Raw genomic sequence first — 26,380 nt, 5'->3', positions numbered from 1 at the left:
TCAGGAAGTAGCTGCTGTTGATGGCTTTTTGTGTTAATTCATCTGACAGATAAAGTTTTGTCAAAACACAAAGAAATGAAAGCACATATTCAAAAAAACTCACTTTTTATTTTTTTTATAAATCATACTCAGGTCAGAGTAGATGCCATAGGGTAACAAACAATACAAATATTTATAGGTTACAAAATTAGTGACTGTGGCAAAAACATGCAGGAGTAGCTCGTGAACAGATCAGTGAGACTCTGACGAGTCTATATGAGCTGTGGTAACACACAGATATTAAGGACAATGGATTTTAAAGTTACTATTAGTTTGTGTTCATGAATCACTGAAACACAGCCTCATGGCCAGAGCGGAGCGTAGTGTTGCATTAAGTATGCTGGTAAGAGAATGAAAACTTTCAGACAAAATCTGAAGAGCTAACATGGACCAAAGAACTTTGTTTCTCCAAGACTTCCACCAGTCTGCAGCTCCACTACCTCCACCTAGAAGTCCCTGAATCCAAAAGGATGTGTGCCTCTGAATTAGTTTGTGATATTCTCTTCAAAACATCAGGACAGCTGTTCTTATACAACAGGGTATGTATTTAAGAATGTATGACACTACATATGTAGTAATGGTAAAGAAGGCTTCCAAAGGTACGTGAATCCAGATCAGCTGAAACAGTTCAAAGCTGGGCCAAAATTCACACACGATGGCAAATTCATCCGGATAACTAACAGACAGACTGACAGAACACATACCATCACTGGAAATCACACGGACAGATAGAATAGACTTCACTCGCAGTAGGACATAAAAATGTGACCTTCTACAGTCTGTGATTGGGTCAGAGTGAGACATCACTGTAAGGTACTGGCTGAAAAACACAGTGGAGTGGAGGAGTGATAGCAGGATATTAAAATACTCCTAATAAAAACGTAGGCAGGTGACAACAAGTCAGGAGAGCATAATGTACAGACTAGCAATGTTTATGACCGGAGCTGTGCCAAAACTGATGATTTCTTCAGTAAAGCTGTGATTTTTCCTCATTACTATGGTACTTTAACGCCTGCAGCAAGCTTTAAATATTAAGAAGTTAAAAATAAAGCACTCTGTCAAAACAGGCTCTTAACAACTCACTGTTGCAAAGTGACAATGAGTTGTTAGAGGAGAGGTCCAAAAACATCTCTCCTCTCATGGATATCAGCCTTAAACCCATTTCCGGTTGGCTGAGAGACTTCCTGGGTTAAGAAAGCAGGTAAAAATATCACTATGTATGTTTGACCTGGACACCTTTCACATGCACACCTCGGGGAAAGGAAACATCAGTAACCTGATGCGCCTCAACATCAGCTTACAACAACTAATGTGTGGCATTTTCAAGTCCGCTGCAGGGCCAGGAACTGGAGTCTGTTAAATGTCACATGTTGCCTGATTCAACACCAGAAACAAATACTTTTTAAATTGTTTCCAGCAGGTGGCAACAACAGAGATGCAGCTGAATATAAGAGAGCAGTCTGTGTGTGTGTCTCTCCATGGTGTTTTTGGAGGGTGTGTAAAATAGGAGGACAGAGCATCATTCTCCTTGTGACTGCATCTGTTTACAAAAGGCCTCAAACTGCTGCTGCTCCAACTCTGTCATCACCTTGTTCAAAGCATAGATCTGCAAATGAAAGAAAGCAATCAAATTTAATGTCTGTTTATGATTTTAGGTTGGGGTATGTGTGCTAGGTTTAATAACAAAAGGGGATGATGGCCACCTCTGCTCTCTGCCGCTGCTTGAGCTCTTGCTGTGCAGACTTCTGCTTGGCTCTGTCTCCTCTGGTCGGGGTTGAGTTCAGCTTTGGTTTGTCTTTACGACACGCAGGCTCCATAGTGATGGTCCACTAGAAATGTAACAAGAGACGAGCGTCAAATGGTCTCATAGTGACAAAACATTAAAAAGAAAACCATATATTGTGGCTAAAAATAGAGTCAATATGAGAGCAAATCATGATGGATTGTCTAATGTGATCAAGAAGAGTTCAGTAACACATAACTAGCTAAACCTAATGAACAGCTAGTGAAACAAACAAATGAGGAAAACAACAAAAACGAGTGGGTGAGAGAAGCTGTAGTTTCAAGGTTTACAATCCACTGCCCAATTATACAGCCGTGACATCAAGGTGGCAACTATTCACAATACAGAAATTTGAGAACATTTAAATAAAAAAGGAAACAAGAGAACTAAACCCTTTGATGTAGAAGATTAAGACACAAAAAGCGCAACTTTTAACAAAAATGACCCACAAAATGAGAAATATATCAAGTTTACTTAACTAATTGTGGATTTTATACATTTAAATACTTATTTAAATGCATCACATCACCCCTCCCCTTTCCCTCCAATTATCCAGTGTGTGTTTGTGTATGTAGGCCTTTTATAACTTGTGATTTTGCTCCTTCTCTCATCTGTATGTTTAGGAAATTAAACAAGTATTTTAGGCAGTGTCATAACCAGCTTTATGATGAATGCGTTCCACATTTACACAGTTTTAGGAGTTTAGTTAGGACCTTACATTTTCATTCCCTGGACAGCGGGAAGTTTTAACGATCTTTCCCCCTTATTTTCGAACAAAAACGAATAAATGAGCGTTAGCTTTGGCTGTAAAGCTGCAACAGCAACAAGAGCGAAAACAACTGTGCCGACACAAGTCAAGTGCTCCACAAAAAGAGAAATCTAAACGTCCTAAATGTGCAGCTCTAATCCTTTATCGCCAAGATCGTCTCTGTACATGTAGCTAATATTAGCGAGCTAAGAGTTTGGTTTTAATAGAGTAACATTTCAATCGCCAGCAGCATTTTAGATTCTGATAATGGTACACTTACCCTACAGTTGACAAAGTAAAGACAACAAGTAGAAAAGGCGTTATAACGTGCTTTGACCACCCTTAATCAGCTTGTAAACTGACTGCAGCTAGCTACTAGACGATCACTAGTGCTACCAACAAACAAGTCCGTGTTTAGTCTGCGGGCATTTGTGGAAGGTTCCGGATATTTTTCATTCTTTTTCTATTCAAATTTGCGGTCAGCTAGAGGCAACAAAACCACATTGGTGCCCTCGATAGGTCTTATGTAGTTTGTGAACTTGGAAAACTAAAAAACAAACAATAAACAAACAAACAAACAAAGAAAAAAAATGTGGAGAAAATAGTCTTAGTTTTGTATTTGTTAATCTGATAAAAAAAAATAAAAAAAAAGTTGTCACAAACTTCCTGATCAGGCTTTTATGGACATGTTTATTGAGACTTTGTATGTCTACAAGACTGAGTCACCTTCTTCCAACTGTTTCTGTTGAAATATAATAAAATATACTGATATTCCTTAATCGTTTCTCTGGCGTAATAATTAAAAAAAAATATACTAAAACTAACACTGAAACTAATAAAAGCTAAACTAGAATCAAAGATATTCAAATAACAAAAACTAAACTGAAATGCGCACACACATTTTGGAAACTAACTGAAACTGAATTAAAAATAAAAAGTTAAAATAAAATAAAATAAAATCTAATAAAAAACAAAAACAAAACCAATAATTCTGGATCCCACATTAAGGCAAACTCCATGAATTTTGGTAGATTTGGCAAATTGTTTCAGAATATGTCTGCATCATTAAAAAAAACTGTTACCAAATGCTGATCCTTTTTTGCTTGTATGTGTACTGTGACATGTTTATGTCTGTATTCATGAAAAAAAGAAGAAAATATTCACTGATAGATGTGTAAACATATACATGTTCAGATTCATGAATATGACTTAACCCAAGCAATTTCCTGTTCTGCTTTACAGACCTGCACCAAACTATCAAATTTATTATATATTTACTGAGGAAATGCTGTTTAGGTTATGAATACTTTACATTTATTAGTGTGAGTCTAACTGTCTTTGAGAATGAATTATAACTGTTAGATATTCATAAATGAACCCAGCCACAGAGAGAGTGAGGGTGTGGTAGGAAGGGCATTTGGTGTAAAATCATATGCAAACATGATTCATAAGGACATGCAGATGGTTGTTATGATAGAGGATGATAGGGATGGTGTGAGATGGAGCCAGATGATCCACTGTGGTGATCCAAAAAGGAAGTGTGACAAAAGAAGAAGAAGAAGATATTCATAAATGATTTTGTGGCATTTAACCCAATAGATTTTTAAGTTTTTCTTTGACTGAGGTCATGTCTGATGCTTAGTCCAAAGGACAGAGGTTTCCCATCAGCTGTGATCTGTAACCTGTAGCTTTACAGAGAAAGAGTTTGCAGACACAAATCAATTGTGCTCCCTCTGCTGGCTATGAGTTGAACAGCAGTACAGACTTGTTGCAGATACTTGCCTCAAGATTCGTTAACACAATGCTGCCTTTATCAAATTTTTTAAAGGTTTTTTTTTGTTCAGTCTTTGATAAAACAAGATTGACCTCTTTGTCTTGAACGCCAAGAGTTATATCTGGAGGAAACCATACACCGCTCATCACCAGGCCAATATGAGTCCTACGGTGAAGCATGGGGCTATCAGCTTCATGCTGTGGGGCTGTTTTTCAGCAGCAGGAACTGGGAGATTAGTGAGTGTCGAGGGAAAGATGAATGCAGCAATGTACAGAACATCCTTCATGATAACCTGCATCAGAACAACTATGGACCTCGGAATGGGGTGAAGGCTGATCTTCCAACAATACAAACACACTCAAACTTAATAATGAAACCATTGCCAATAATCAGCACTGTTCTGTGTTCATAATTCCATCAATTCTGACAAGGTTGCCAACAACACTGGTTGAAATGAAGCCCCACACCATGACAGAGCCTCCACCATGTTTTACAGATGGCTGTGGACACTGTTGTACCTCTCTACTCACCTCCTTTATTGACGTTGATTTGGAACAACAATTAAAATTTTAGGTTCACAACTCCATAAGACCTATTTACACTGATTTTTAGTCAGTTTTTATATTTCATTTCTGTAATTTGGCATACATGAGGCTTTTTCCTTGTTCCCTTTCCTTAAGAATAACTTCCTGACAGCCACCTTTCTTCTGAGTCCATTTCTGTTTTGACTTCAGTGAACAGTAGATGGTTCAGATGCATCTCTCAGGTTCTGTGTCAGGTCTTTACTGGATTTTTCTTTTTAGGCTTACCAGTTCTTTTTCATTCACTCGAGCATTTCCCTCCAATTTTTTAAGCACACACCGCACACCATGCCAAGGTACACCAAGTTCTCAGCTAATAGGGGAACACCTTGTTGGTGCTTTTAGTGAATAATCTGTAATGACCTTTAATAGTTCATAGATTTCACGTAAAAAGATACGTGTAGCCAATGCAGAAATTCTTTAAACCTGTGTTATTTATGGTTAAAAAAGAACAATATAAAAGTAAAAGAATTTCTTGATTTATGACCTCATTGAGAAATGACTTGGACAAGAGCAAGAAGTTGGTCACAAATCTCTTATATGTCTTCAGAGAGACTGACATTTGGTCACAACAAAGGTCCCTGGATTTAACTGCCATCAGTGATCTCTAATGTCGCGTGAAATCCTGGAAAAGACCAAACCCATCGGGACCAAAATATTTCATCACCAGAACAACTTATTAATGATTTGCAGTAACTGTTCCCTGTGAGGGCACACATGGAATCAAACTATATGAGAACCACCTTTTCCTGGGGACTTTCCTAAACCACCAGCCCCGGTTTGCTACACATATAGCTGTAATATGAATAGAATAGAATAGAATAGAATAGCTTTTTATTGTCACCGTTACAAGAATAATGAAAGGCAGTTTGGCATTTCTCCATGTGTGTGAAGTACACAATAGCGTAAGTATTTACACAATAACAGACAAATTTACGTTTACACAAGAAAGATATGTACAAGTTATACACACACAACTGCAAACTTACACACACATACATACATATATATATATATATATACACATGTATGCATCCGTACATACATACACACATATATTTCCACACACACGCTTACATCTACATACATGCCATCTAACTAGCAGGTGCATTGAGAAGTGCAGTGTGATCAGTGATATTGAGTGTGAGTGTGTGTGGGGGTGATATTGCACATTGAGTGGGGGGGGGGGGGGGTGCTGTTGCAACTATACTAAATAAGGTTATAATAAATACAGTTTAAAGAGGTAGGGATGTTGGTTGCATTGAAGTATAAATAGAAATACGATTTATAAATAAGGTGTAATGTCCATGAGTGTTGGCAGTGCAGTCATCCTCCAATCAGGGTGGATAATGTTTGACAGCCTGTGGGTAAAAACTTGAGTCTGTTTGCCTTCGACCTAATGGACCTGTAACGTTTACCAGAGGGAAGGGGGGGAAAAAGTGAATGTCCAGTGTGCGAGGGGTCTTTGATGATGATGCTGGCTTTCTGCTGAAGTCTGCCAGTATAGATGTCTCTGAGGGGGGTTAGTGAGGTGCCGATTGCCCGCTCTGCTGCCATCACCACCCGCTGCAGTTTCCTCTTGTCCTCCGCGGTGCAGCAGTTGAACCAGAGTATGCAGCAGTAAGTCAGAAGGCTCTCGCTGATGGAGCGGTAGAAGTTTACTAGCAGTCTTTGGGGTAATTGGGCCTGACGTAGTTTCCTGAGGAAGTAAAGCCTTTGTTGTGCTTTCCCTACCTGGTGGGAGATGTTTGTGGACCAGGTAAGGTCGGCTGAGATGTGGACTCCGAAGAACTTAAAGTTTTCTACCCTTTCTACCTCCTCCCCATCAATGTAGAGGGTCGAGTGCTCAGATCGCTTTGTTCTCCTGAAGTCGATTACCATCTGCTGTGTACCATGTGCTGTGTATCAACTAAGTTGAGGCTAATTTTAAGAGGTTTCTAATAAAGACTGCAACAAGATAAAGTGGAACTGCATGGTGTGTAGCGCTGGCTGTTCTCTAGTCAGGTCTGGCCACTAGATGTCGCCACAGTCCAGCAGTAAATTTCTGTCAGTTTCCATTAGCACAGATCATTGGAGTGCGTGACATTAGAAACATAGACGTCTCACAAGAGAAACTTCATCAAATTGTTCCCGTTGGAACCTCATCATCTTACACCTGCATATGTGGCCAAAAAAGGAATCTTTAGATAAACAGTTTTTAAGTGTTGTCCACTGTAGCTGATAAGCACTGCTCACACCGTACACATACTGAGCAGACTCCCCTCGGGGCACCTCTTCAGTGCATAAATCAACTAGGTGAGGAGTGAGGCTGACACCGGCCAAAGGGTGGTCCACAACACATTCATCACCGCAGAAACAAAAACAGTCATTACGAAGCGACAGAATTACTAAACACTCTCACATATGAAGCAAGGAAACCGTCTCCTCACACCAAATATACCTGACAGCACTGCAGGTCTCTGCTGTTGTGAACTTGATGTCTGATCGTGCGCATGTGTGCCCTCTGGCAGTGCTATATGCCACAGAGATTTATCGCACGGCATACCAATGGTTTACCTGGATTTATCCTCCAACTATGGGAGAGCGCTCTCCCTCAGAATAATATCCTGCCAAGAACAACTTCAGCTCAAAGCTGCAGACGACGGCCAGACCGGCTACTCCATATGCACAGCAGTGCAAATGAAAAACACTCACATGAAGCTTGGCAATCAGCTACAGGGGTTAAAAAGTAGTCTCTGGACTTTGGTCATATAGCACAACTAAGAGTTCATTTAAAGCAGCTGAAGTGTAAATGTTAAACTCTTTGCCTGCTTTGCTCCTGTGTGCAGGAACCTGGGCTGGTTTGGAAGAGCTGAGGGAAAAATCCTCAGTAGGGGATGTGTCTTGTGTAGCAATGGTCATTTAACTGACAACATAGACAAACTGGGCAGTTAGGACAGTCATCATGTCTGCCACCTACAGAAAATGCAAGGGGAAAGACGTCACAGAGCTGACCACGCTGTTTGATGGACAGGTGATTTCAGGGAAGAGCCAAGCACAAACACCCACAGCGATGACGGGACCAGACTTAGCAAAAGATCAGAGGGAAAAGGTGGTGCAGGGTTGGTTAGTAGCTGCATGGTACCTTAAATAACATGCTGAGAAATCCTTCATATTGTGCAGCTGCTAGGTTTGCTTGGAAGGAGCTTTAACAGAATATAGTCCCATTCACATAAGTTTATAAACAAGAGGGGAGTACACAAGTGGTGATAACACTTGATCTAACAAAAACAAGTCATTATCATCACTTTGACTTTTAGGTAGGGACAACATAATCAGATATTATGATCCTCTCTTGTTTTATCTTCATTTGCTCCATCTTTGCTTTATGGTAAAGAATTATGAAATATTATTACATTTGTAGATATAATCTGAAAATGTACTATTAGCTGACAATGACAAGTGGTGGTTGGATTTGTTTTATGAACCATTCTTTTAGCAAAACTACAGAGATGCCTACACAAAAGCTTCAACACTATGTGACGTGGTTAACTGTCGATATCTACAGAGGGGACGAAATACATTCATGGGAAATGAAGGTGTATCAACAAAACAGCTGGTTAAACGTATCCCTTCACTCAATCAAGTGATTTCTCAGAAAGGCTGATCTGAACGCGCTGGTGGCGTCTGTGCCTGTTCAGCTTGATTAGAGAATTTCTTTGCTAACGTGGTTAAAGGGGTTATTTCACTGCCGTCTAAGTACCGTACATTACATAAGCTGGCTAATGTGGTCAGTAACAGAAAATGTATCTGTTACGATGACAAAGCGGAGCTTATGTTCGAGCTGTCTGCTCTGTTTCCACACAAAGTGGAAGAGGTGACTGATCTCAGAGCAGTGAAAGTAGAGTTCAGTAGAGCAGACAGCTTATCTAGCTTGCTTGTCCCCCATTAATTTTTAACTTACAGGGATTACTTGTATACAGACTGACTTCATGTGAAACTTTGGCTATATTTAATATGAACTTTTGTATGAAATCAGTGAAAACTTTCTTAGTTTTAGCATTAATTTTCAAATTTAAATGCTTATTTTTGAAGGTCCTTCATGGACTATGACATCAAGAAATGCTAGGAAGCTACAAACAGGCTTTGCCCTTCAGGTCAAGCAGAGCAGACTGCCTGATTTCTTCCCTGGAAGACACTGGAAACATCTGCCAATTTATATTTGGCATTCTCCAAGATCATCCATATTTAAAGCCAAACTAAAAACCCAGACCTATCAGCAGTCATGATCGGTAATCTCAGTCTGATGTTAATAATCACTTGGCTTTATTAAACATCTGCTTGTTTTATCCATTTCATTTTTTAAAATTTTTTTTTTACAGTTATACTGGGCTGCTGCTGATCTTCATTACTATTTCATAATATTCTTAATCATTTTTATTGATTTAGCAGTTTTATCATTGTTTCCTATCCCACTGTTGCCTTTTATTTGTATCTACTAGTTACAGTATGTCTGTTTTTAACTATTTTATTGACCAAGTTGTTGATATATATATATAAATATCTATATATAGCTTAAACGTCAATGTGCAATGCTGTGTGGAGTCCCAAAACGTAAAGGTAGATAACTGAAAATAAGGGAACTAATACAAACCAACTAAAGTTAAGAACATAACCCAGCTAATCATGATATTAGGAACAGAGATTGTTATGTATTATTGTAGGGCGTACCTTACAATAGTGATTGTGATTTGGCGCTGTATAAATAAAACTGAATTGAATTAAACTCCCAGGGAAAACCAGAAATACCTAATATGAACAAGAACACAGCATAGACAAAAACATGATATTAGACCAAACTTTCAACTGCAAAGCTACCACAAACCATGACAAACAGGGAACGGACAGAAATTGAAAGTCCTGGGGAAAACCCAGGATCATAGCAGTCTGTGGTAGCTCCTGCTTTCTGCAGTGCATTGTGTTCTCACCTGGAACTAATTGTGCTATATCTGTAAAGTTTTGCTTGCTTACTTATTATGTTCCATACTGTTTGTAGACTTATTCTTGCACTGAGTCAGAGCACAAATAGGCACCGTACTGGTCTTTAATTTTTTGAATGATGACCCTAGTCTGAGCCTTCCTGCTCTGCTTCAGGATTTCTGACAGTCCTGCCTGATGAGCATCCAGACTTGTGATTTATTACTAAGAAACCAGACATGCAAATGCTTGAAAAAACAAACAAACAAAAAACCTCAGAGAAAACTTTATAGCATTAATCAAAATCATAGCAGACAATAAAGTAATGGAGAGATTGCTGACCTACTATTGGCAACCTTTTACCCAGTAATGTGTGATTATACAATCAAAGAAACAGATGTGAGATAAAATCTATAAAAAGGTTAACAAATAAGGGAAGAAAAGATGGAGAGATGCTTAAAGGTTTATAGAGTGGCAGAGAGAGCTGGGGAAGGGGAGGGATGAGGTGTGGAGTGATAGGCCAAGGAGACGGCAACAGCACAAGAGTGTGTTAGGAGCCTTGTTCTTCTAAATTAAACCCTCTCTCCAGGGGGAAGCGCTGCTCTGACTGCTCTTTCACACCAGCGGCCCTGAACACACAAACTCACCACAACCTCCTAAGCTCCTCTGCCAAAACACACACACACACACACACACACACACACACACACACACACACACACACACACACACACACACACACACACACCTTAGCACAGTGTGTACAAATCCCTGTAGACATGCACATATGCATACACACAGTCTTTCAGGCCTAAAAATAAACGGCCATGGCGACTGTGCCTAAAATAACTGGGAGCACACACATACATACAGTTATTGTACACACATACACAAAGGCCTGCGCGCCATGCTACACACAAATGTGCGAACATACTCGGTTGCTCTCTTTACACCTGAACCCCAACAGACCTAAAGCCGCCAAAGCAAACAGCAAGTGGTAACCAGCAAAAAAGATATGAACAGGATGTGACCTGACAAGCAGGGGTCAGTTAAATGATGGAGCACACACACACGCACACTTGGGCAGACACACAAACATGACAATATGCGCACACTCCTGTCAGTTAGTATTTGAGGTTAATTTTTTTGAAGCCAGGAAAGGTTTTCAGATTTCATGCCTTCTTAACACCGCTCTGCATCACTTTCACAGCTAGAGGTGTAGCTCTGTGTGCAGCAGAAAGGTGAGTAACTTGCTCATGAGCACTTTAAAAGTTGTCTGCAGAGTTGTGTTGCAAGGATAGGGGTAGGTGGAGACTTGACTTGAACATTACTTGAACTTAACTGCAAGAACCTGTCACGTTGCACAGTAAGATCCACAAAATCTGATCCAGATCAAATCTCAGGTGAGTTTTTGTTCAGTCACTTCTTTAGCATATCAGAGTAAATAGGACGTCAAGTGGACTAACCATGTCTGAGGTCAAAGCCAAGTCAAGTTTTAAGACCTTGAACCTCAGTCCTAGAAATACGTCAAAATCCTTTGAGATCAAGTCTCAAACTGGCCAGAGCAAGAACCAAAGCAGTTCTAAAGTCCTTGATGGTAAGACCTCGCCATCGCATCCGTGTAAATTCCTTTAGGTTGAGTCAAAATGTAGTTTCATGACATCAAAATAATCTCAGAGCACATTTCAAGTCAAAGAAAAGGTCCAAAAAATCTACGTAAGGTCAGGTTCAACTCAAATGACAGATTTATCAGATCAAGACCTGCTTCAAGTCTCTAGTTCCCAAAGCCAAGTCAACAAGCATATCGTTGAGTACTTAATTCTAAAATCCTTCAAATTTACAAACGAGATATTAAAATGTTCAAACTTTCTGCCTTCAAGTTATGTTTTTTTTTGTTTTTGTTCTGAGAGTTTACTTTTAACTAGCCAGCACATTTGATCCTGTTAAGTCTGGGACTGGGGGATTCACAAAGCAGTAACATTTTCATTTTCATGACCTCAAGTCAAGCCCAAGTTTTAGTTTTCAGCTACAGCTCTGATCTTCCACAGGCATAACATATCAAGCTGTGATTGGCAAACCTTTTAACCACAGTCTTACTCAATGCATTGTTATAAATAGGATGAGATTTTTTTTTAAAACAAAACTGATCAAAAGTGATCAGATTGAGGACTTTAAAAACGGTCATTGGTGCTTTGGTATATTGAATAACATAAATAAGGTAACACTTAGCAAACACTGATGTTAAACCGCCCAAAAAACATCTGTGGGGAAAAACTGACCCCGACCCCCAACCCGATCCTCCTGGAGACTGAGGGACTTTAAATCTTAATCTCCTGTCTCCTCTCCTAGTCTCTCAAATATCAAAACAGACTCTGTTTTGTGTTTGTCCTGCATGTGTTCCCATGCAAGCAAAACTGCATTATATTTATTCGAATGGCTTCTGTTTTCTCTTTCAAATGTACAAATACATATTTATCTCCAAATATCCCTCTCAGCCTCTCTCTGGTTGGTTTGATCCCCGATTCCTGCACGTGTCAAATTGTCCTTGGGCAATACATCAAACCTGAAGCACTGGAGAGGGAGTTTGGCTGCACTGTTTACAAAGTGGTTAAACGTAAAACAGAAAATGCTACAAGAAAGTGCGTGCATGGTTGAAGGTAAGAGGAGTAAGAGTAGATAAGTATTATGTAGATATCCAGTGTTGGGAAGGTTAAAATGTATTCCACTACAGATGACAGAATGCATGCCCCAACATGTATTTTGTAGTGTATTCCATTACGTTACTCAACACTTAAAATATATTATCATGCTTTTTACAACTACATGAATGTACTATTGCTGTGTGATTTATTACTATTACTGAAGGTTACTCACCATACCAACACCAACTAGATTTTTAAATCTTAATATAAAATGAGTAACAGTAGGTGGACATTAGGTAAGGCTGCACTTTTTTCAGCGATCTCCTATAGAAAACTATTCCGCGCGTATATAAAACAGGTCCGCGGCTCCGAACCGTAAACCGTAAAGGGACCTCTGGCTAATGCGTTGGGTTCATGTCGGGCTCGTAGCTGAAAACTAGCTTTACTTTGTTGTCTGGGTCAACTTTGCTAGCCAGAGACAGAGAGAGGCGTTGAAAGACTGCTCCAACGGAACTTATTGTTTCGGAGGAAAACACGAACACGGTGTACAGTCGAGTCTTAATAGCTTACTTACAACTGGGCTCGTCAGGCACTCTTCTTGGCTGCAGTGGTTATTATTATATTTACATGCTTCCAGCTCCCGTTTCTAGTCGGTGGTCATACTTTTCGACTCTCCTTTTTCTCCCTCCCTCGCTCACAGACACATAACGGGTATGGCAGTCCATGCAGCACGGACTACGCTGCCCATGAGGCTACATTCTTTACATTCCTGTAACACTCTGCCTTCATATTAAATAATTTTTTTTTAATATTTCTTCATGTCATTATGAGACCCAGCGTTTTGAGTTTTAGTTTATGGTTTACGTTTAAGCCCTTCAGGTTTTCTAGTTCATTTTTTATCATGCCTAGGTTGTTATAGTTTGTTATTAGATTCCCCTTGTGTCTTCCACCCCTGTTAAGTCTCCCGTGCCCTTCATGTGTTTCATGTCTGTGTCTTACGTTGTCAAGTTCAGGTTGTCATGTCTGCGACTTACGTTTCCTGTTTTATTTTGAAGAGATCTTGTGTTCCTGTGTTCACCGTGTTTAGTTTTACTCTTTCCCTGCGAGTTCATTATGTTCATGTGGGTTGTGCTGTTTTGATCTTTATAGTTATTATTTCCCTAGGTTTCAGTTATGATTATCATGGTCTTAGTTCTTGTAATATGGCTTCACTGTGTTCCATGTTGTGTCTACTGTGCCTTTCTGTACCATGTTTCAGGTTCCTATGTTCAGTCTCGCCAGTTGCTGTTAACATGACATAGAGCCTCTTAATGCGTGTTTTGTTTGGGTTTTCACCTGCGTGGAATTACCAGAAATAGAGAGGGCATAGCCTAACATATGAAACAGGAAAAGACCGCAGTGTAATCTATTTATTTCAACAAAGTAACTGTATTCTGAATACCACCCTTTTAAACGGTAACTGTAACGGAATACAGTTACTCATATTTTGTATTTTAAATAAGTAACGGCGGTACATGTATTCCATTACTCCCCAACACTGTAGATATCAGTCCATTTCAAACTGGAGTAAGTGGAGTAAGTGGTGGGTAAAATACTTCTTTACTCAAGTGAAAAAAAAAATACTAGTACAATATAAACAACTAAATTGCAACGAAAAGTCTTTAAATGAAAATAATATTTAGCTAAGCTAGCTTGACATTATGTACATGTATTACCCTCTGAGTTTGGAGGCACTGTTGACGATGAGCACATGGTCAATCAGTAATTTGTTAGACATTTCTGTTTGTTAAAAGCTAAAAAGTTTTTGTTGTCCTTTCGGAAACTTTACAATTCATCCAAGATGGGTCTTCTTAGAGTCTTCCACCAGGTGTAATTGAATTGAATTGAATTGGACTGGAATTGAACTGAATTCAGTTGAACTGAATGTAATTGAACTGAACTGAATTAAATTGAATTGAATTACAACCTCAAAATAGGAAGGATTCAAAAAAACGTGTGGAATAATCTGCCTCTTTGATGAGATGAGAGATCAGAGAGGCTGACAGTTAATTGTGAAAGATGTTTGTTAAAGGGTGTGTGAGGGTTTAATCTGATCTGCAATTTTTCCTTCTCGCAGATGCTATGCCGGTGTATTTATGTGGACAAACATTTTGGCATAACTACCCTGCATTTCCCACACACAGCTACAAATGTACCTCTAATTGCCATCACTCACCTCATACACCCCCTCCACTCCTTTCACCCTTACACCTCACTGGTAAATGGAGTGGCGAGAGCCGGGTGCAGGAAGGAGCGTGGAGTAGAGTGAGGGGTGAGGCTGATGGAGGTGATGGTCGTGCTATAGGTGGACAGAGGGAAACAGTGGATCCTTGTCCATGCGAGAAAGACAGCAGGATCAGTGTGTTTGGCCTGGCCGGGTCTCCCCTCTCTCTCTCTCTCTCTCTCTCTCTCCCTCCCTCTCTCTCTCTCTCTCTCTCTCCCTCTCTCTCTCCACAACTCTCTTGCTCTCTCTCCCAGGAGCTGCTTCTCATTAAGCCTGTTTGTTTTGGCTGACACATAGTGGCACTTAGCAGCAACACGCTCACCCACGTGTGTGCGCACAAACACACGTGCACCTCAAGAACACATGCATGCGCAGTTTTGTTTGTTTTGGCAGTGGCCAGGTGCCACTTAGTAGAGCCTCTAAACACCAGTGATCAGCCGAACACACCATCATGTTTATTTTTGCAGAGTATGGACACACACACACACACACACACACACACACACACACACACACACACACACACTCCCCGTTGTACAAATGTATTACAGAAATTAAGGTTTTAGTTATTTAACATTTATTCTGTCCTTTCATTGAAATATTTGCATACTATAATACTGACCTTGAAACAAGCTAATATGTCTATCAGAAAATCACTGTACTTTTTTCATGCATTGTCTTTATTTAACCCATTTGACTAAATACATATCCAAAACTTTATTTACAGAATTGTTTGAGACTCACACTGGAGACTGTAATTTGAGTCTAAAGTCATATCTGTGGTGTGATTTAGCCAGAAAATGCAGTGTGAAGAGACCAGAAAGATGCTTTTCACCTGAAGTGTGGCTGCACAGGTCTAAACATTTTTGTCTAAAATGTGGTGAGATGATTGATTAAATTTCAAGCACTTTGCACCCCTGTGCCAACTGAGTTTTGCTTAAGAGGTGTATTTTGAGGCTGAGAGCTAAAACTGTAAAGCATTGCTCTGTTCCAGTGATGATCGAGCATTAAACAGCAGAGATTTTAGTTATATTTAACCCATATAGCAAATGCATTGGAAAGAATTGTGGGTTTCATCCACACAGTGCCAGTGTTTCTTGTGTTTATGTTGTGTAGAACTCTGACACTGGTTTAATGTAGATAGAGCTGATAATACCCCTTAAAGAGCCTGTCACAGTGAGGCTGCTATTGCTTTATGCCCTGTGGCCAAACCAGAGAAAAACATATGATACACAGCTATTACACTCCACAACACACTGTACACACGCTGCACACATAGTGCAGGAAACAAACGCAGCGTTCTCCTCTCTCACCGAGTATAATTTGGACCCCAACCCTCCCAATTTTCTGTCTGGGACAGGCGGGCTGTGGAGAGCAGCAAGCACTGTTAGGTTAAGGTTTCCCTACACACTGCAGGAATATGATAAACAATACAAGCATTCTTAGGACCTGGCACACACACACATGTGCAGGCAGACATCCATGCAGTATGGCACAAATATGTTCTCACTCTCTCTCACTCTTACACACACACAGAGACATATGTGTCTGGTAGTTTTAAAACTATTGAACAGACATAAAAATGTCATGGTCTCTCTGTCACACACAGCTGGACTATGACCACACACCCAAATCAGTGAGGCTTCTCCAGCACACTGAGGTTCCCACTACGGTCCAGACGCACTGCAGCCACGTGGTCAAGATGTTACTAAATGATGTTGGATCTGAGCCATTCTATGAAAACCCCCATCTCACACTGTGTTACAAAAACAAAAACAAACCAAAACTGTGGGCAAACGCAGCATTTATGCAAGTCATGCATAAGAACAGTAACAACTTGACATTATCACGAATCATGTCACAGTAAAAACTGCTGGGATGTGTTACTGGAGCCCAAATACATTAATTAATTTCTCCACCTCGATAAATCACATTCAGTTTCTCCACGTGGTTTCTCTTTATTGAAATAATTGAGGTCTTGAAGTAAAAGTCCTGTTCAGTTTAATCAGCTGTGCTTTTGTTACTTCTGATAAAAAGCTAAGAGTGGTACAGTGAACAATTAGAAAAGCCAACTCAAGAGACTCGATGAAAAATAATTAAGAAACACACAAATCTTTAAATAAGATAATGATACTGCTTCATTATGTTTAATCAGGAAACCTGAACTTGACTGTAGCGGCATGGTGACAACAAAGGTGGTAGGTCAGAGGGTTAAGGTTTCTTGGGGATAACAGCTGTCTAAATATGTATACACACACGCACGCACGCACGCACGCACACACACACACACACACGGCAGCCAGGTGTTTTAGTATGAATAAGTGTAGTGTCTCCCACCTGCACAACACTATCTCACTCTATCACCCTAATTGAGCATATAACCACAGCTCACATAGAGGAGACTGATTACCTGAACTGTACTTCAGTTCTGTATGTCAGAGCAGTATTATGCATGGTACCCACTACAAGGTAAATCTACTGCAGTGGCCTGCAAATTGTGTGTATGATTGTGTCTGACTCATTTTGTGGGGCAGTCAGGGTACTCCATGTATACATGTGTTTACTCAGTGAGATTGGCGGCTGGGTCCCGAGGGAGTAGTGGCTTAGCCGACACCGGCACACTGTTAAAGCTAAACATGCCTAATTGAGGACGACGCTTACAGGCCCTCCTCTGTGTGTGTGTTGGAGAGTTAGACAAGAAAGTATGGAATGACAAGAACACAGGAGTCTTGCTGTGGTAAATAAGGCAGGGGCAAATGTGTCAGTGGCCCTTTCTGCCCTTTGGTTGACAATGTGCTGATGTCTAGTAGCCAAATGAGCTGTGTGTATGCAGTGTTCTCGATGACAGCCTGCAGATGACATTGTATCACAAATTTACTGACATTTAAATGAATATGTGTGTGCGTGTGTCTTCATTTATGCAGCAAAGCATTCTCAACTTGGATGTCTACTTATTACATACAAGGCTTTCAGTCAAATCTCAGCTCCCGGCCCTGAGCCTGAAACAAGCTTTTCTTATTTTTCCAAAAAGGTTTAGAATGGAAATCCAAGCTCAAATGACAAAGTCTTTTGTTCTCATCTATCCCCATTTGCTGTCTGACCCCGCTTAAGCTAGAATCATAATTCTGCAGAGATTCATGAAGACATAAATACATGTTAACATCATAACATCCACCCGAGCCACTTAGAGAAGAATTAGGGTGAACCACGTGCACAGCATAGTGTCCAAAATTATAAACCTTTCAAATCGAATCTCTTACATCCATTTTGGCCTTAGAGATTAAACTGGTATTCTTCAGGCAGTTTTCTGTATAAATGGGTTGATGCCAAGCTAACCATACCTCTAACTCTTACATAGGTCACCAGCAATCTGGCTACGTCTATTTGTTGTAGAGGCACACAGACGAACAGAAAAGCCTCTCAACACTCTATAATGTGCTGTGTGGACCTTGCAGTAAACCTTGTATATACAACTTTATTGTTGTATAAAAAAGAAAGATACAAATGTGACCAAACTACCTGGATCATCGCAGCTACATTTTTCTGCAATGAATCATAACACCCATAGACTTAGAATCTCATACAAACATTGAAAAACAAAGATCTGTAATCACACATCTGCACAGTTTCATGGATGTTCAGCTGCTAGTCTTTTTTTATAGTTACATCCACTTTCCCATGCTGTCAACCTCAATGCTGGCATCATTGCTCTAGTCCAATCATCCTCTTGCTTGCCCTCTCTAAGCCAATCAACCTCCATCCTATGTACTTTGAAACCCAGTACTCTTCTGTAATTCTGCCTTTCCGTCTCCTTGCTTGAAATTCCATTATGCTATGATGGGTCATCAGATTCTAATTAACAAACAGCTTGACTGAATTCTGTATTTCAATAAATCATGTTCAATTGTTCCAGATGATTCCTCCTTATTAAAGTGATTTTGTTCCCAATAGGACAAAAGACAAAGCAAGAACAGAATGGAATACAAAATCAATGAATATACTCAAATATAAGCTGGAGTATTTGTTTGCAAATACTAGGAAAGCCCCATCATCCCTGAAAATAATTGATACAGTTGTGAGTATATATTTGTTAACTTAACTTGAACTTGCACCTGTATTCAGATTTTTTCAGTTTTATAATAAATATAGAAAAAGATTTGCTAATAAAACAATTTAAAGAGCAGTTCACACGTCAGTGATAACTGGTTGGATGTTATGAAGTTAATCAATATATTTTGTGAAGGCGCATATACTATTTACTTGTGTTCTTCAGTCAGTGTCACATTGCATGCTCATATATTCCACAGCAAATTAAACATTACTATGAGAACCCCAATAAAATCTTGCTATAATAATACATATGTGTGAAAGATCTCCACTTTTGTTGCTCTTATTTGAAACAAACATACGATTTCCTTTTTTAAACTGAATATTTCCTTCCACGTTTTCACTAAGTCTTGTCACATTCAGTCAAATCAAAGAGGTCCGGGCCTGTTGCCAAATCCAACTTGCAGTAGTCACAAACAGAAAATGGACTTCAAAGATTTTTCTTGGCTATAATCTGATGTGAACAGCTCCTACAAGCCGAACTCTACAATACCTGCCGGCTCTCCCACATGAAACGAATGGTGCATTAAACGGGGCAGGTGCTGCAGGTGTTGCAGTTCTACTCTGGCCTGCCTCGCTCTCCCAGCCATGTTCAATACGGGCACTGTTAAGTTAGTGCGTGATTCCAGTGTTTTAGCAACTCCTCTGGCTGCTTCCCTTGGACGACTACGCCAGCAGGGTTTACTTAGGGATGGGAGCGTGACAGCTGCTGGAATGCCTGCGCTCTGCCCACAGAGAACAGGACATGGGTCACACCAACACTATGGCTACACAGGCCCAGGCAGCACAGTTCCACCAGGCAGGTCTAATGGGCCGTGGATCAGAGGGGCTCCTTCCCAACTACAGATGCTGCCATGGATTGTATATTGTAAATGTCCTGCAGAACGTTTACATCTGTCCTTAACTTTTACACGTTTTTTGCAGGTTTTCTAAATAAACATTCTTTGATTTCATTCTTTGACTGTTCTCCAAGAAAGAATGTTCAATAATGCTGTTGTTAGATGCCTGTTGCTTTTGGGCATGAATAATTTGTACTTTGGGGAACAAAAATTTGGGGATATGTTGGGGTGAGAGAAGGAAGACAGGACAAAAGACATGCTGTGGAAGAGAGACAGAGATTAATAATAACTAATGATTAAATGCAGAGAGGTCTATTAACACATAGAGAGTGAGAAAGGTGACTGAAGAAGAAACACCCAGTGCATCATGGGAATCCCCCAGCAGTCTACACCTATTGCAGCATAACTAAGGAAGGATTCAGGGTCACCTGATCCAGCCCTAACTATATGCTTTATCAAAAAGGAAAGTTTTAAGCTTAATCTTAAAAGTAGAGATAGTGTCTACCTTCTGAATCCAAACTGGAAGCTGGTTCCACAGAAGAGGGGCCTGAAAACTGAAGGCTCTCCCTCCCATTCTACTTTTAAATACTCTAGGAACAACAAGTAGGCCTGCAGAGCGAGAGCGAAGTGCTCTAATAGGGTGATGTGGTACTACAAGGTCATTAAGATAAGATGGGGTCTGATTATTTAAGACCTTGTATGTGAGGAGCAGGATTTTGAATTCTGGACTTAACAGGAAGCCAATGAAGGGAAGCCAAAACAGGAGAAATCTGCTCTCTCTTTCTAGTCCCTGTCAGCACTCTTGCTGCAGCATTTTGGATTAACTGAAGGCTTTTTAGCGAGTTTTTAGGACATCCTGATAATAATGAATTACAGTCGTCCAGCCTGGAAGTAATAAATGCATGACCTGGTCAAAAATGAGATTTCTCGTAATATTACTGGAGGCCAAAGTTATGCCATCCAGAGTTTGTATCTGGTTGGATACCATATTTCTAAGTCGCTGGCTTTGGGGGGCATCTGTTCTTCTGCACTTCAGAGTGTGGGGTGGATGTGGATGGATGTCTGTCTTCATGCAATTTCTCTGTGTGAGTGTATGTGTGGGTGTGTGTATGGCTATGCCTGGGTCGGGGGCTCGCTAAGCCATGGCCCCTGTGGGACATTGTTCTTGTGGGTGGGGGAGTTCCCCTCCCTGCCACTCCCCACCGGTTGTTGCTGCCATCCCTGGGCATGGGTACTTGTTGGTGCCTGGATGGGCATTTTGGTGTGGTTGCTTGGGTGCTCCCTGGAAGCTGTGGGTCGGAGTTGCTTGGACCTCTTCATTGCTTGGTGGGGCCTTTGGTTGTTGGTGCCTTGTCCGGAGCCTTCCTGTTCCCTTTGTTGGGATGGAGATGTGTGGCTTTGGTTCTTCAGCATCCTTGGACAGCCTGGGGTCTTTCCCTGTCTGCCCCTGGCTCCTGTTTCAATCTCTCACCCTCATTATCAAGTAAGCTTCATGACAAACGCTCAGACATAGACACTCAAATTCTCTCCCTCACACACACACACACACACACACACACACACACACACACACACACACACACACACACACACACACACACACACACACACACACACACACACACAGCAAAACTGTATGTTTGTTTGTGGCCTTCACCTCATGTCCACTGCAGCATAAAACCCACTCTGATAACAATGTGAATAATAAAATTAAATAAAAACAATACAAAAAGACTAACAAGAGGAGACAGAGAGTCTATAGTGCTCCTCTTGGCACAACAAGGCATTCAGACCATGAATCTGCTTGCTAAAACTACTTCATTTATCCCTTAATGGGTAAACTGATGGCAGGAAAGAAAAACAGATGCATGTTCAACACAATCAAGTGCTAAACTTTGTAACATAGAGTCAAGGTAAAGAAAGCAAACCCTCTGTCACTTCTGTGGTTTTACATATTAGGACAAAATAAAAAATGGCCATGTCCTTAAAATTGTATAAATATAACCTGAGATGAACAACAACACAGCTTGTAAAACCACCTTTAGCCGAAATAATGTGAAGTAATCCTTTTCTGTATCATTTAGTCTCTCACTTTAAGTTGTGGGCATTCAACCCTAGAACCCTAGAACCGAAAGAAGCTGTGCTTTCTTTTTACCATGACTGTAATCTGGGTAAAAACTTTGCTTATGACACTGCACTGCAGCTGACTTGCATTTTTTGTTAGGCCTTCTGGTTCTACTAATTCTCATAAAACAGCATGTGGGGTATTTAGGGATGGACAGGGTGCAATTATACTCTATCGCAGTATGATTGGAACCTGTGATTTTGACTGATTACATGTGGCAGCTCCAAACTGTCATACAGTCAAGTCTTGTATATACATTTGCTTCAGTTTATCTTAGCACAGCATGCTAATTTTTAATGTTATGTTAACATTATCACTGACGGACATAATGTGTTGCTCAAAAAGCCTGTGATGACTTTTTTATGCCCATCTACTAGCTCTCTGCTCTCACCTGGGACCAAACATGACTGGAAGGCGTGTTGGTCCAAGGCTTCTCCAGCTGTATTTATTTCCTGGCTGGCAGTTCAGCATTGGTGATGGTGGTTCATGTTAGTCACGGCTTGGCTCCTTCAGAGCAGCCTCAGAGAGTTACTCTTGGCCCAGCTTCAGCTGGGACCTGAGTGGACGCTTAGGACGCCAGCCGGATATCAAGTCTTTGGACATGCATTCATAAAACTGATGGCTTATTTGTTTCTACTTTACTACATACATATTCAATCACTCCATGGAATGGTTTACTTCCAGATGCTGAGTTTTTGTACCTGTTGTTTCAGTTTCAGTACCAATAACAACTTCATTTGAAATACAAATAAGGGATGTTGGCATAGTTTGCTAGCTTGCAGAGGTGATCTATATGCTCTAAAGGTATAGCACAAGCTTTTGAGGTTATTTGCTGCATGTTTTCCCCCTGCTCTTTTTATCAGTGCTCTTGTCTCATCTCCTCTGTCCCAGCTAAATAAAGGCAAAAAAGCCTGCTTCTCTCTGAACAATAATAAAAACAGAACAATAGAGTTGATTGATAAAAAGCTCCACATGAAAGGTTAGGAGGCCCATTAAGCAAACTGAGTGACAAAGTGAACTGACATTGGAAAAGTCTTTAGCGTGAAACTGGCACTCAGAGGTCCTTCATGCAAGAGGGCATGCCTCTCATCCAGTGTGAACATCGTAAACACTCATACACCTTCAGAGACTTGGCACAAGAGAAAGCAACTTGGCATCAATGCGTGCCCTTAGCCCCTAGTGCCATGCTCCAGCTGCATTGGAGATAACACCCCTCAGATCTCCAAAAACCATAGGTGACTGCAACATGACTACTTGGCTCACAGTAGGGGATGTCAGTCACTTAAGAGACAAATTATACAAGCATACCCTAACAGATTTATAAAATACATACCAGGAAGATAAAAAGAAGATAAACATAAACACCAGTGAAAGTTGCCAGAGCACTCATAGTTTATCTACTTAGAAAGAAGGATATGGTTAACAGAAACTTTAGAAAAAAACACCAGCCCTCCATAAAAACAACGTTCTTTCAGTATACATTTCCATTTTCTAAACTATTGTTGAGATTTGTGCGATTTGTTACAATAAGCATCTTGTTAACTCAATAGCTCTGTATCTTTTCCCCAGTAAAGTCCACCACCCACTGGGAACAAGTCAGATTTATTGCTGGTAAAGTGGCCCAAGCTCTTATTGCAGATGTACAAGGACATAACAATGGGCGAAATTCCCCATGCTCCTGAAGCACCTCCCACAGAATTCCCCAAGGGATGAGGTCAAATACCTGCTCCGAGCCCATAAAGCAAATGCAGACTGATTGTGTCAGGTTCGATGGTGCCCCGACCGGCGACCTGTGTGTGTGTGTGTGTGTGTGTTTGTTCTCCCGCTCTGTTTTTGTCTCCGTTGTAGTTGTTACGCGGTTGCGTAGCAACGGGAGATGTCCGACCCGGAAGTTCCGCCACTCTGAGTGGTCCCACATGCAACTGATTCCTCGCCAGCTGCTGCCAATCATCCACCATTGTGACAGAACTATTTAATGGTGTGGCTGAGTGACAGACAGCGCTGGAGTATTCCACCAAGCCGGGTAGTGACTCGAATTCAGCGAGTGTTAGACAAACGTTTGATAGCGGAGGGAGGCTAACCGCATCTGTTTGCCTTTTTTCCAGGCTACGAGTGAGACGGAGATACGAGAGGAGAGACGTCACTGTTTACGAAAGTCGTATGGACACGCGAGGGGAGCACGGAAGGGACTTAGCACTATGGATTACTTTGGATTTGCTTCACTGTAAATAAAGACACTGTTCAATCTTAACGAGCGATCCGCGTCTGGGTTCTCTTACTCATCACTCCCGTAACAGAATACTCCAGCCACTTACATGGACCCAGCGGACGCCGCTCCGGTTCTGCGAGAACTCTCGATTCAAGGTGAGATGTTGGAACGCCATGAAAAAATGATGAAACATGTTGTTGAAGAACAAACTGTTACGGCAGCTGGTTGCTGAATTAAAAGGGATTTTGCTAACTCCCCCTGGGGCTGCAGCTGATGCTCCGTCGCCCGGGCCGTCTCTCAGCACAGCCGCGGCTTCTCCTCTGCCTCCTTCCCCTCCCACACTGCAGCGCGAGCACCCGCTGCCGGCCCCTGAGAAGTTTAGTGGGGATCTGGATAAGAGCCGCGGGTTCTTAACACAATGTTCGTTCATTTTTAGAGAACAGCCTCGGTCTTATTTCTCAGATGGAGCCAAGGTGGGGTTAATGGTGGAATCAATGACTGGACGCGCTTTACAATGGGCCCAGGCCGTGGTAAGCATGCAACCTGCTATCTCTTATGAAGATTTTTTGTGCAAATTTCGTTGTGTTTTTGACAAAGGCTCCAGCGCCGACAGCGCAGCACATCGCATGTTTTCCCTGAAACAAGGATGGAGGAGTGTAGCGGACTTCTCGATTGACTTCTGGATTTTGGCCGAGGAGACCGGCTGGCAAGAAAATGCACTACGAGGGGCTTTCATAAACTACCTGAACGAAAATCTAAAACGTGAGTTGGCCTCAAGAGAACTGCCTAAGTCGCTCAGTGCTTTGGTGAATGTGTGCATTCAGTTGGATGAGCATAGGCGTGAGTTTGGACGGCGACCAGCGGGCGGCAGCAAAACCTCGGCAGGGCCCTCTCTCGAGTGGAGACGGGAGTGGGAGGAACAGCCGTTGGAGGAGGAGCAGCCCATGCAGATCGGTCGAGCCAGCTTTAGGTCTGTGGCCCGACGGAGAAGACCTCAGGGGGGTGAGTGTTTCACTTGCGGAAAGAGAGGACACTTTTCTGATAAATGCCCAGAGTCTGGAAAAGACGCTGCTCGTCAGTAGCCGTGGGCATACTGACGGGCGTTACCGCAAACATCTTGCCCCACCTCAGCTGTCCTGCCAAATTGATTTTCCAGTCCTGTATTCACCCATGTAGTGCTTTAATCGATTCGGGGGCCGAACAAAGTTTTATTGACGAAGCCCTGGCCCAGACGTTGGGCATACCTGTTGAACCCTTACCTGAGGTCCTCCAGGTGGCGGCGCTGAATGGTGCCCCCTTGGCCAGTATAACACATCGCACTACTGATTTGACTCTTTCTCTTTCCGGAAACCATGTTGAACAAATCAGCCTGTTTCTGTTCAAGGCTCCTCACACTCCGCTAGTTTTGGGCTACCCCTGGCTCGAACGCCATAACCCGCAGATCGATTGGGAGAACAGCAGGATAACTGGGTGGAGTCCTAAGTGTCATGAACAGTGTTTACGTTCTGCTACAGTTAGCCAGACGTCCACTAGCCCATCTTCACCTGACGCTCCTCCCGATTTGACTGCAGTTCCAGCTGAATATAATGACCTAGCCCAGGTGTTCAGTAAAGAAAAGGCCCAGTCTCTTCCCCCCCCTCGTCCGTACGATTGTGGGATAGACTTGCTACCCGGCGCTCCCTTGCCCACAAGCCGTCTATACAGTATTTCGAAATCAGAGCGAGAGGTAATGGAGGGCTACATCACCGACTCGCTGGCGGCCGGGATAATCCGGCAGTCCACCTCTCCTCTCGCGGCAGGTTTCTTCTTCGTTGAGAAGAAAGACAAAACGCTCCACCCCTGCATTGACTTTCGAGGTCTTAACAAGATAACCATTAAGAACAAATACCCGCTTCCTTTACTCACCTCTGCTTTTGAACTCCTTCAGGGGGCTGCCATCTTTTCTAAACTGGACCTCCGCAGTGCTTATCATCTGGTGAGAATCCGCCAGGGGGATGAGTGGAAGACGGCGTTCAACACGCATCGTGGGCACTTTGAATATTTGGTGATGCCTTTCGGGCTCACGAATGCTCCGGCGGTCTTCCAAGCCATGATAAATGATGTTTTACGGGACTTCATTAATCATTGTGTTTTCGTTTATCTAGACGACATCCTTGTGTTTTCTCGGAACCCGGCTGACCATGTCAAGCACGTGAGAATGGTGTTGCAGCGCCTGTTGGAGAACCGGCTGTTTGTAAAGGCAGAGAAGTGTGAGTTTCACGTGCAGACAGTCTCCTTTTTGGGGTTCATCATCGAGGAGGGACGGCTGCGGGCA

The 26,380-nt window shown here is 41.7% G+C and overlaps 1 protein-coding gene and 1 long non-coding RNA gene across 3 annotated transcripts; one reads left to right on the top strand and one right to left on the bottom strand.

Annotated features, from left to right (window-relative positions):
• Positions 1 to 88: 88 nt before the first annotated feature.
• On the bottom strand, positions 89 to 24,196 carry svbp (small vasohibin binding protein). 2 transcript variants are annotated; one of them, XM_085455714.1, is made up of 3 exons: positions 24,173 to 24,196; positions 1,743 to 1,868; positions 89 to 1,645 (listed from the first exon to the last, which is right to left on the bottom strand). In XM_085455714.1, exons 2-3 carry the CDS (start codon positions 1,854 to 1,856, stop codon positions 1,559 to 1,561), a joined length of 201 nt encoding a protein of 66 aa, XP_085311840.1. In that variant the 5' UTR covers positions 1,857 to 1,868; positions 24,173 to 24,196; the 3' UTR covers positions 89 to 1,558. The 2 variants fall into 2 exon arrangements, with proteins under 2 accessions (XP_085311840.1, XP_085311842.1); XM_085455716.1 differs by lacking the exon at positions 24,173 to 24,196 and adding an exon at positions 2,851 to 3,009.
• On the top strand, positions 23,668 to 25,614 carry LOC146708858 (uncharacterized). The gene is made up of 3 exons (XR_014920385.1): positions 23,668 to 23,880; positions 23,963 to 24,221; positions 24,503 to 25,614. It is a non-coding gene; the product is annotated as an uncharacterized LOC146708858 (long non-coding RNA).
• Positions 25,615 to 26,380: the final 766 nt, after the last annotated feature.

Source organism: Copadichromis virginalis, linkage group LG5 (genome assembly GCF_057382275.1).
Source record: "Copadichromis virginalis isolate Kocher_CV1m ecotype Utaka linkage group LG5, C_Virginalis_male_GT1.1, whole genome shotgun sequence".
Lineage (NCBI taxonomy): Eukaryota > Metazoa > Chordata > Actinopteri > Cichliformes > Cichlidae > Copadichromis > Copadichromis virginalis.
Note: the sequence above shows the minus strand (reverse complement) of the source record. Positions and strands in the feature narration are given on the sequence as shown.